This window comes from Oxyura jamaicensis, chromosome Z (genome assembly GCF_011077185.1).
Source record: "Oxyura jamaicensis isolate SHBP4307 breed ruddy duck chromosome Z, BPBGC_Ojam_1.0, whole genome shotgun sequence".
Taxonomy (NCBI): domain Eukaryota; kingdom Metazoa; phylum Chordata; class Aves; order Anseriformes; family Anatidae; genus Oxyura; species Oxyura jamaicensis.
In genome coordinates, this window is record NC_048926.1 from 18,211,473 (window position 1) to 18,224,438 (window position 12,966).

The 12,966-nt window shown below is 35.8% G+C and overlaps 1 protein-coding gene across 5 annotated transcripts in view; it reads right to left on the reverse strand.

The window, feature by feature from the left end:
- The window catches only part of ARL15 (ADP ribosylation factor like GTPase 15), a 224,626-nt gene that overhangs the window by 144,687 nt on the left and 66,973 nt on the right, over window positions 1-12,966 (reverse strand). For all 5 annotated transcript variants that reach the window (XM_035309201.1, XM_035309199.1, XM_035309200.1 and 2 more), the window contains one exon: window positions 333-477. In XM_035309201.1, the coding sequence (XP_035165092.1) occupies window positions 333-477 (145 nt within the window). The remainder of the gene's footprint in view (window positions 1-332; window positions 478-12,966) is intronic.

Consider the following 12,966-nt stretch of genomic DNA (forward strand, 5'->3'; position numbering starts at 1 on the left):
AACTGTTCAAAAGCCAAAACTAAAGAGAAGAAAGAAACCTTTTAATGTCTGTCTCCAGTAAACTGCTATTGTCTGTTTCATAAGGTTCTATTTTATTAGACCACAATGTCTGCTCTGACTTCTGACATATTCCAAATTGTATGCTTTCATGGATATTCCCCAATGTACAGCCAAACATGGAGAGTAAAGTTGGGTTAGCTTCAAAACAATACATTATTTATCTTCAAAAGCAAGATTAAGCTGAAGTTCTCTACTGCCATTGCTGTGTGTTTCAGAAGTTTACTTTTGGCAACACCAAAAGTACACACCATGGAATAAAGGCAGCATCCTACCTGTGGTAGACACTATATTCTCTGGGCTTTCACTGCAAAGCTGTGACAGCAGACTTGTCTTGCCGGAACCAGTGAGGCCTATGCAAACCAAGTCGTATTCAGGTCGTGGTGGTGGTGGTCCCTTGCAGCAAAGTGCTCTAAAACACTGCCAGGAAGAAACACAAGAGGAAGAAGTTATTTTTTATTTATTTTTTTTTTCAACTATTTATTCAACAAGATTTTAAAATCAGGTTTATAAGTTGGAAGGTACTAGACAGAAGCAAAATATTATTCTAACCTACTGTTTTGGCAAAATCAGCAGTTAATAGAGTGAGATCAGCTCAACTAAAATCTAGAACAGCTTTTCAACAGAATTTAAACATACCTGTTAACTTTTCACCTAAACCTCATGGAGCTGGATTGAAGAAAGTGACTTGAAGTTCTTGAATACCATGAACAGTGCACATATAGTGAAATGTACAGGCTCTACTTTACTCTGCAGTTGGGCATTCATGAGTTTGCTTCCAGAAGGAAAACTAGTAGAAAACTCCTGTGCTAACTTAATGCAGTACCTGCTGTGAACATCAAAGCAGCTCCTGAACAGCTGCTGACCAGGCTTACCCTGTTGTCACAGGAAAGAATCAGAGAGCTTTGCTCCACTGATTTCCTTCCTGGGCTTTCTTTGTCATGTGCGTAGAAGGAGGAAAGTACTTGTCCTACCCAACAATTTCAGCTGTTAAAGAGTATAGGTTGCAAGAAATATATTCTGCTGGACATAGTTCTGGCCATAAAAATGCAGATCTCTTACTGTTCCCTGGAGAAGTGAATTAATCACAACAAAGAATATAAATAACTTACACAAAGCCTACTTTAGAGTTCTGCTCACGTCTCTTAAATAATATTGCCAAAATAGGCCAGACCCATCCAACATGTCCCTTAAGCCCTTAGTAAGGCTCATTAGATCCTTCTTTATACATTATATGGAAAACTTTTACATAAAAAACTAAAATCATACCATTGTGGGATAGCTATCAATTCTGTATTTAAGGTGTAAGTCCAAGATACATCCTCTCCACCCCAAAATATGTAAGTACTTTTCCCCAATATCTGCTACCTTCACATAGGAATACATCTGCTATAACAAATACCAGAAAAATGTGTTTGTGCAGCCATTCCTCCTCTCTCTCATGCCTTTTGTCTTTACATAGTTCTAGGTTTTGAACCTCCAGCAACAGATATCTGATTCTCCACAACTATACTGAGGGTGCAGCTGATTACTAGATTTAACCATTTTTATGACCTTAACCACAACTAATCACAGCCCTGGGTAAAGAAGCCCAGTCTTTACAAACACATTCTAGTACTTGTCTATGTGACTACCCATCCCTTGCATTGATGACAACTGCAGGAAACAAGAAACTGAAGAGAAGGTAGTAAGACACTGCAGCAAATAGCAGGTTCTGGGACCATGAGCAGGTCATCTAAAGACAACGTGATTACGAAAAGATAGTTAATTATGACTACAGAAGTTTTACTGGTTTCCTTCTGCATAGATGTTAAACTATAATATACGTATTGTAGCCATCCCAGCAGCATGACTGAGGCATTTTTTCAAGAGAATTCTTAATGTGCAACGTGTCACATTTTAATGGATACTTTTAATAATATATTTTAATTTTATAAACTTGTTTCACAGTCCTCCTGCTCAAGCTCAATGAACAACTCTAGCAACAAAAACATCGCTATACAAACAGAGCGGTAACTGCAGTCCTGTTTTCTCAGCAGCTTAAAGTTACATGGCCCCAAACAAAACCAGGGATATTTAAGCACCCAGTATAGAGACTAAGCCTCTATTCTCGCCACTTTGGCAGCTGCATCCAGCAGTTCCACAAGAACTGTGGAAGAGGAGAAAATTCAGTGGTCACAGTCCAAGAAATAAAATTACATCCTATATTCTATTTCTGGTTATGAACAGGAAGTGCATCCTGAGATATTTCATGAAGCATGGACTAAAGCTACCCTATTATTTAAGATATCATATATTACACTACAGTCAGAAATTCACAGTGTTGCAAGTAACGTGTGTAAGGTATAAAGAACGAATTCCTAAAACCCAAAGCACAAACATATAAAAAATATTTAGAGTTGTTCAGTGCACTACTAGCTCTCAGTCATTTCCAAAACCAGAGTGTTCCATTTGAACAAACCAAGGGATGTAAGAGAAACGTGTATTAACAATCTAACTGGCGTTCAGATACTTGTGATATAGGAACTGCAGTGCTCTTTCATAAATACCCAAACCTCAGCAACTATATCGACTGGATGGGAGAAGAAACAAGAAAAGAGAGGTAAGAGTTAATTGTTTCTGGAGAAAAAAAAAAAAAAAAAAAAAAAAGCATGGATTTGAAAGTACTTAAAATAGAACAATATAGTATCTTGCAAAAATGTATGTGTTTAGCCAGTTTTGGAAAAAAGCATCTATTAACCCAGGAAACTGGGAACAATTAGGTGCTGCAGTCTGCAGGAAAATGTACAATATTCAGTCCCACTGTAACTTTCATTTTACTAGCATGTGTGCACATGCTGCGCGCGCAAGTTTAATGATATGTAAGAGGTAAGGGAAGAAGTTAGCCAGTCTTCCTCTTGCATAGGGATTTCTATCCCAACCATATTATTCCAGTTTTAGGTCGATCAGCATTTGAGCTGACAATCCTAGACAATGTCTCTTTAAAACCCCACAGAGGTTTCTTCTGGGAAAAGCATTAAGTATTGCATCTATAGCAGGGGTGGCCAAACCCTTCTGACATATGTGCCGCTCAGAGATGGAAGCTTTGGGCAGCGAACATTCCTGAATTACTACTCTCTCCAACACATTACACTGCCTCCGGTCATTGAGTCTGTCTTCGCCTACTCATTGTACTTCTCGTTTCACTCTCCATTTTGGGGTGAAATACTCTATTATTTCTGTTTTGTTCTGGACCCATCTCCTGTCTGTTTCTTTTGTTGCTGCTATTTAATAGGGACAAACAGAAGCAAGGGATTTCATGCTTAGTTGGTTAAACACACTCACACTCACGCAAAAATACCTTAAGTTAGTGCAACATCTAATGCTAACAAACCAAGCAATCGGGGTTCTTGAAATCCAGAATTAAGGCTGTAAAGCTCAACAATAATTCTGCTCTGCTCCCCTCCTCCTCTTGCCTATATTTATGAATATAACCTCTCTTCACTTTTTATTTTTTCAATTAAGACATTGTTGAACAAATAGGCTTTTAGTACCCAGCATGCATTTCCATCCAAAGGATTGGTTATTCATCTGCAGTTGCTGACAAAATACCAAGGAGAAGAAAAAAAAAAAAAAAAAGTAAAGCTTACACATATTAGGCTCCATAATTCTGATGTGCAAGATCACATAAGCACAAAGGAATCTCAAACCTTAAAGAGATGTTATAAAAGACTGGGTGAAAAATAAAGTAGACAATTACAATACTAAACAACTGGAGAAAGCAGCAGAGTAATTTAATGCAAATAATGAAACATTCAAGGCACTTGAATGAAGTTATGCACAGCTAGGAGAGAGGAAAAGGGGATATATAGTAAACTACATGTAAACTGTGTGAATACATACATAGTTAACCAGTGCTAGGTTAAGGATTGGACTCAGTGATCTTAGAGGCCTTTTCCAACCTAAATGATTCAATGATTCTATGAATGCCTTGGTGTTAAAACAGTACACTGGGATCTGTGCATTTGACTATGTCAGTTACAGCTGAGACACTTCAGTTTCCATACTGCTGATGGTATTAACTACTGGGGAAAAAAAAAAAAAATATGGGAAGAGGAAAAAGCTACCTATTTTAAGGCACACAACCAGTGAAAATGCTTTTGTGTTTTCTAATCAACAGGATTATAAGGTCCATCTTCATCTACATAATAATGATGAGGGCATAACCAACCAGGTCACTACTCATTTGTGGCTACCACCAGAAATTAATACGCACATAGCCACTGCCATCCAGAAGTGATCTTCAGCACAGATAAAAATACTAAAATTGTAATCAGTTGCCTCCTTTGACAGACCACAACCTGATTTAACAATGACCACTACACTCAGGTTCCTCCATCAAAGTATGTACTAATGATCCAAATCCAGTAGAGGGACCTCAGCTCAAAACCTAATGACAGAGTAGTCTTCTTGTTTAACCTGCCTAACCTTCATGTGCTAAGCTCACTGGTTGAAACCAAAGACACTCTCCCTCTTCATAGCCTAAACACAATTTCAATTTTATATTGGCTTATGCCACAGAAAGACAGACAGGTATATGGCAATATAGAAAAGCTAACATAAACCAGGACAAATTCTCAAAAAAAAAAAAATTAAAAAAAAAAAAAAGAGGCAATTTTATAGAACAAACATCGTCCTAGTAACATCCTACCTTACAGAAACGTTGCAGGACCATAAAATAGCAACATACTGTTTGGAGGGGAAGCTTGACTTCTTCCCTCGTACTAATAAAAAAGAAATACATCTGGGTTCATTCACTGAAATTACTCAACATCCACTGTCCAACACTTCTCAGTATTTCAGAGTTATTTGGCTTAAGTACCAAAACCAAACAAATTATGTAGCTCTATTCTTCAAAGTGTTTGACAACTCTGCTACCAGCAGAGGAGGCTTGTAGCAAATAAGGTCAAGAAAAATGGACTGGATTGCTTCTGACAATCCAGATATGACAGTGCTATTCAGAGTGCATCATTTCAAAGACTTCCTGGTCATGATGCAGTCTTCCTTTGGGTGAAGATAATACAACCACAATTGGTGGAATTCTGTCCAAAACATAGAACTTACTGATTTCTCACACAAATAAAGTCCTCACTAGCTTAAGGATAAGGTTTCAAGTCAGTTATTTTTGACGATCAAGATCCTCAATGCCACATTGCACAAGCATGAAGGATAGTATCTTTGTATTTGGGCAGAAGGTACAGGATTGTTCACCCGTATCTTCCGGTGAGAGGGACTGCTCTGGGATAAAGGCTTCATCTAGAAGTTCAGGGCTTTAGCTACATGGAAAATTCTTTGAATGCCGTCAAGTTTGTGTGCTACAGAAACATAATAATCCTGGAAAAAACCTGCAAGGCAATGGTAGTCCTTCTCCTTGAAACTATAAGCCAAAACAAATCACTAAACCTCGTGTTCAAAATGGAAAATGTAACTCTCTGACCTTAACCTCCTAGGAACCCCCCCATAAATAACAGAAAAGCAGGAACAAAATTATGACCCTCCACTCCATTCATACTGTCCTCGAAGAAAGCACTGAGAAAAACAAACATCAGGTTCTGGATGTGCTTAGACATTCACTATAGAAGTATGATGTAAAAGCCTACCAAAATGAAACAGCATATGCACAGGTCATGCTGAGTCAACAAAAGAGCTGAACATAGGCATAGGCACAGGTGCTACTCTGAACAGGAGACTTCACGGTAGTGACAGATCAAGCTCCACAGAGGTTGTTCAACACTTCTAAGTTTCATCAAGTGTAGAACTATCGCTCAAGTTGTTTCTTCATTTCTGACAGTTTGCTTTCCATTTATTTCCCGGCACAAGAATAACTCACATTTCAACCCTTTGGTCCAATCAATTCTAACAGAAAGAGACAAAGGTAACTAAAAAGACGAACAGAAGCCTGATGAACAAAAGCCTTTGCAAACAGTTTCACAACCTAAGGAAATACTGAAAAAGCCCTAAAAATAATTACACAAAAGGCAGTAGCAAAACCACAAAAATGGACAAAGTTAAGGATGTAGCACTACCCGTCATTTCTAATTTCTAGTAAAGATAAAACATACATACAGACTTTTTTTCCCCCCACCAAAAATAACCTAGAGCTATCAGGCTTGCTAAAAGCCATCTCTCTACAGGTTCACAACTAAATCAAAAAAAAAAAAAAAAAAAAAAAAAAGCTTCTGTTCACTTCTGTTACAAGGTGTGTTACAGAACTGTGTTTTCTTTTGTTCAGCAAAGCAGGTATCATTTGTGTTCCATACTGGATCACAAAACCCAGAAAAAATCATATAGACCACCTGGTATTCTTTGATTTCTTTAATTAACGCTGACTAAATGTCAACAGCACGCTGTTTTTCTTTCTTCGCCCAGAAAAATATTTGTTACCCAAGACCCTAGACAGCCTTATTTTCTACACATAATACACATGGTATTACTTCTGTAATACTATAAGAAAGAATTTATGGTAATACTACAATTCAAATTCCATTTCCAAATGGGTATAGGAACCTAAAAGAAACAAAAATTAGATATATACTTCAGGTGTAAAAAATTAAAACTTGCATTGTATTACTTATTAAAAAAAAAAAACTGCTGCTGCCCTAATTCAAACTGCAATAGCAGTCTCAGTCCTCATGGTAAAAGCTCCTTCATAATACACAAAGTGAGATTTATGGGATTACACTGGGACTTATGCAGCAAGAGGAACTGAATAAATTTCGGCTATGGTAAAATAAACAAATAAATTACTTTGAAATGTAGTTGGAAAAAGTAGAAAAGATGTCCAAGAAATGACCCAGGATGACAAGTGAAAAGTGTGCAGAAGTGTCTCAGTGAAGAAATAGGCATTTAATGCATACCTGAGAAAAATAACAAGATCTGAATTTTCATATACTGAGGTATACGAAAGAATACAATATATGAAATTTCAGTAACAGTATAGAAATAGACAAACGCCAGAGATTTTTTTTCTATCAAGGTTCAGCCCACACTTCCAGAATTGTTGGGCATCATAAGCAAAATTAAAAATAAACAACTCCCAGGTTGTGTGCGAGTCTCTGAGTGTATATATACATATAAATATATATACACATAATTAAAAAAAAAAAAAAAAATCAAGAAATTCCAAGTGAGTTGTGAGTGAAAAAGAAGAAATATTTTATGTTTACTTGAGGCAACGTTTCCTCTGAGATTTATCCCCAGGATATGTCTTGTTCTTTCGTATGAAAGAATTCAAAACTAACATTTGCCATCAAATCTGAAAGCAATGAAGACAAATCTCTAGAGACAAGAGACCAGACTATTGCTTCTGAAGTCAAGTCCTACTGAACATGTACATAGCTGGGTAGAAGGGCAAGTAAAAGGAGATTGTAGATACCAGTCTAAGATAAACAGTAAGAACAAAATAGTGGAGAAGGACCCAAATATCCCATTGATAAGGAATACTAGAATTACTTGGGAAACTACCAGAGAGCAAAATTAAACAGAATTGGGATACTGTGACAGTACCTTAAAAATAAAAGTATAGTTTCTACTGTAATTTTTAAATCTATTTGCTCAGATAATAATCTCTTTGCTCATATCATAAAAAAAAATATAGCATAACTATCCCAGCCAAAACCAGGACACAAATTTAGGTTTTGACCAACCAAGAAGTTAGCAAACTGATGAATGTTTGGTTGCTCTAAAAATTAACAGGAGGCAAAGGAAAGAAGATAAAAGACTGATGTAAAAAAAAAAAAAAAAATGTTACTAAATTAGAAACAGTCTATGCAGTTAACATTGAAATATAAGGAGTGTGCTTTACGAATGTATATACAGTCTAACAGGAATTAATGGGAGGATTTAGATAAAAGGAAGAAGTGGACCAGAAAATAATGATAGCTTGATTTTGCAGGCAGCGCAAGTTTTACAGCCAAAGAATTCTGCTGCCTGGAACATTTAAAACCAGACTGCCTTCCAACTCTACAAAATGAAGTAAAAATTACACTGATGTTGGCAGAGGCACAAATAGGAGATCTAAGGGGTATGCTCTACTATCAATTCATGGCATACTTGGATTTGAAGTACTACATAGTCACAGGCAATGGGTATCTCTTATTCTTTAGGCTCTCTTTGAATGCTTTCATTCTTACATGCATTTTTCATTTTACTATTGCAATATACAACTATCACAGCATACTATATTTACAAAAATAAGAACCTCTAAGAAGATACGCATTTTGACCACAAGACCTAGGGAATAGGAAATATGTAGTAACATATACAGGAACCTCTCTTCCTCCCCTATATAGCAGAAGTTTTACTTGGCTAACACAGCACATTACTACTGTGGGAGGAAACAGGAGACCAACCTAAACAAAAACCATTAATCCAAAATACACAGTTGGAGGAAGGCATACAAATCTGAAGTACCATTAAAAATTCTTCAAATTTTAATCAATGACAGCTTCTTTGAATGTAAAAGTTTTTGCCTTGACCAAACTCTGAGGAAGTTAGATTTGAAAAACTTCAGCCATTTAGAACATCTCATGCTCCAACATAGGCATTTTGCATTTTTAATCTCTTCAGCTTCAAGGCTTTAGGGTTGTTTTTGCTTGGTTAGTTTTGGTTTTTGTTTTATTTTGTTTTCCTGGTTAAGTATCTCTATCTCCCACCAAGTTTCTCAATTGTCACCAATCTGTTTTCTAATGAAGACCATTTATTGGTTCTTTTGTACTTCTAGGACTGTAAAATCAGAACTGTCCAATTTCTCACTGCTGATCATACATGGATCAAGGACTACAGCCTTTAAACTCTCTCAAAGAGAAACCAAACAGGAGCTCTGCTTGTAGTCCTTGAATATCTGGGGAACATAATTTGAGATGGGAATTCTCAGATGACAGGAAGGAGAATGGACTATATGGAGGCAAGACAACTGTAAATTAAGCTGTGTTCATAGGCTTGCACCATTAAAACAAAACAAAACAAACAAAAAACCCATACCATTCTTGTTCAAACAAGAATTTGTTTAATAAATATTGACCAAAACTTCATCTATTTAAGTCAGGGTAAAAGAAAAAAAAAATAAAAAAATAAAAAAAGGAAAAGAAAAGGTAAAGAGTATTTTGTAGATAAATTCTGGACACTCTTAAAGGTTAAGCTGCCTCTCAGAGGCCGCAGCTGGATTTTAATTTTCGCAGGGGAGAACAATGGGAGCTGTCAAAAAAAAAAAAAAAAGAAAAAAAAAAAGGAAAAAAAAGTTTATTTTTCATTAAAAAACAGACTATCAAGGCCTTACTCACAAGACAGCCTGCCACACATCTATGCCTACTCACAGGTACGTCAGCATACCCTCTTTGCAGCACAGACAACCCAAACCAACAAGTTTTTGCTAGTGTAACTACAACCACTTCTTATCAGTTAAGAGGCATGAGATACTTCAAGTCACACAAAGGTATTACTATGCCAGATTTTTATTTTTGTGGAAAAAAATCTCCTTTTAGTCTCAGAGCTACTGCAAATCTCCTGAGGTGATTCAGAATCTTTCATCTTTGTGTAAGTGCAAGTACTTCGCATTATAGCAAGCACTTTCACAGGGAGCAAACCTCCCAGGTTGTTGGGTGTCTGTTTTTCAGGTAATAAGTACACAGTACTTCTATAAAAATTATCTTAAGTTAAAAAGGCAACAGGTTGCTGCTTAAAAATATCTCATGTTGGTGAAATTTAATCATAAATGCAAGCAGAAATAAAATCAACATGTAATTCAGATAACTAAGCACAGCTCTGGGGTGCTCAGTCCCTTGACTGCTTTAATGCACAGCTGTAGGAGATTTAATATTTATTTTAAGGAGGCTGCAGACACCTCAGTAAAAACTGACTCACTGCTGCTTACTGGAACAAAAATTTTACCATTTAATCTAGATCAGTGTAAATCTTGCCAAGCTGAGAAACTCCTCCTTCCACTGGCTAGAGAGAAAATTTCACCAACAACCAGGGAGAACAGCAATAATGATGAGATTCTATCAGTGAAACGTAAGCAATCTGGAGTTGGTGGCATAAGTCAGAGTAAGACAATGAATAAAAAGAGGCTTAAGAAATGGAAGATGGCTGGTTTTAAGACTAAGACATATGATTCAGTTGTAAAAGCAGAATTTAACTCTTTTTGTTTAAAGTTGGTTGGTTGTTGTTTTTTTTTTTTGTTTTTTTTTTTTAGAAAAAAACTCGCTTCCCTAATTAAAGACTGACAGAATAGGTGTGTGTTTTGTTTTGTTTTCTAAAAAAAAGGAAGTTTGATATACACATGTATCAAACATATGATATGCAATGATATACAACAGCTTTTACAGCAAGGTTTAGGTAATGGCCAGTCACCTACATATCATAAGATCAGTATTTTTGAAATGTAAGGATTGTATACAGAGTATGAGAAGAGATACACATTGTTCTTCTCATGCCATAGGGATTTTTCACTTAAGAGGAAGCATTTATATCTCAGAAGTATTTCTCCAAAGCAATTTATAACAATGAAGAAAGATGATAAGGTACAGAACATATCATACCACTTTACACAAGGAGTGCAGAACAGTCAGATTATGTTATTCAGTAATAAAATTCAGAAATGTAAGTTTTAAAAAGAAACAAACTGTAGTAAAACATCAAACAGATCATAATACTGATAAAAAACACCAGAGGTAGTTTACTTTCCTAAATAATAATAATAGTCTTCTTTTTTTGAATGAATATTTGAGTAGTCACGTTTTTTCATCCTTGCAACAATTTTTTAAGCTTGTATCATTATTGCTATAAACGCATACAATCACAAATTACACCCTATAGAGATCAGTGCTTAATCTGTAAGAAATGACAAGCTATAAAAGTAGGGAAAGAGACATTTAAAAAATATTTCCGGACAAATGTCTTATCAAAAGCATTTATAAAATTAAGAGACATTAACAGTTGTTTCCTAGTGGGCTGTAGAAGATCCTCACCTTGCACCTAGGTCACATCATTGTGCACAGAGGTGAACCTTCACTTGTTCTTGTTTCCTACTCATTTTCATGCAGTTAGTTATAAAGCTGAAATAAACATGAAAAAGCATGCTGTTCACTGTTCTCTGGCAAGAGAGAAAATTTCTGGTGCCTCATGTAAAGCCTTGGTCGTTTCTGTCTCCCACAATGGAAGAAATGATGTACCTGCATATTATGCCACAGCACTACCTTCACCGTTAAAATGCCGTGGAAATCAAACTAAAAACATAGATCAAAACATATATATACATTTAAAAAGTGCAAGCCTGACCACTGCACAAATCTCATCCAGTCAGGCACAACGCTGAAGCAAAAATTCTCCCACTCCTAACTATACGGCTTAAATCTTAAACTTCACCTCAACAGCTTCTGATTTCCTGTTGAACTTCCTAAGTTCCTTAGTAAAGGAAATTTAAAAAGCTCAGATCTTTTAAGCAATCAAGTGTACTCTCTAAACCCGGAGATATTTTGATGGAAAAGAACAGAATACTCAGGCAGACATTTCAACATCCAGCAAAACATACGTAATTCATGGGAGCATATGTTTATTGAAGTTCACAAATCTAAATACATTTTCCTAAAAAAAATATGACAGGCCTTTGATTATTATGTCGCAAACTGTGCATTCTGAAATTAATTTGCCATTGCCCAATTCTTTAAATTGAGAAACTACAATGAACTGGCTTAAAACAAAACAAAACAAAACAAAAACTTTCTTAGAAACAAGCCAGAATTTTTTTTTAAACTTATTTTTACATCTAGCTATCCTCACAAAGCTGAGGATAATGTAATTCTGAATAGGATGTAAATGTCAGCCAAAAGCTGAAAAAAAAATAATAGGAGTAGGTGCAGGAAAGGGAAAAACAAAGTTGTTATTAATGTATTACTTCTAGTGAAATACCACTGAAGTCCAGTGTGATCCAAACCACACCACACTGTGAGCAAAGCAGCAAAGACCAAGTTCTATAAGCTACAGAGAAGTAACAACTACACAGCATTTTTATTATTATTTTTTTCAGACCTGGAATTTGCTTTTGGTACAGATTCAACCTTCTTTCTTCAAAAGAAAAGAAGTTCCTTGACATAGCAACATGGTCTAATAATAATAATTTCAGTGCTAGTTTTCTAGCATGACTGAGATGTCCATCTAGCACAAATAAACTACAGTCATTTAAAATAGCTTATTGTTCAAGTACACAACTAAGCTGAGAAGTCTCATATTTGACTCTTATCCATAAGCAGAAATCAAATGTACTACTTAGCTACAGTTTAAATATTTGAAGATTTTTCAGCTGGGGACATTTTGCACCCTTAAACAGTAAAAGCAGTGAAGCCATCTCCCATTAAAAATCCTAGAAAAGAACCTTTACAAATAAAACGAAGATAAAGTTCTAGGAGACCGTAAATTGACTTGAAAACGTTCACTGAAAAAAACATATTGACAGCAGCAAGCAAAGTGTTAAATGGTATGAAACCAGGTAAATAGTCTTTCACTAAGTGTCCATATGAAGTCCATAGCATAAACACTAAAACCTACTTGGACTTCCAGGCAAACTTAAGTATTTTAATGACATATGTATCATGAGTCTTCTTCCTGCTGTCTACCACTTTTCTCTTCTGCTTAGCCTTACATTCCAGCCTAATAGCAACATATTTTCTACTCCAATCAACCATACTATTCAGTGGTATTTCCTAGAAAAAAAAATTCTTCTGTCAGATAAATAGAGAAGAAAATCCTTCAGGGACAGCTTGATATACCACAGATTCCAGTTGAAATAATACTGAAACGAGAAATTAAGAATTTCCTTAGTAAACCCACCAGCACAAAAAAAAAAAAAAAAAAAAAAAAAAAAAAAAAAAGGGG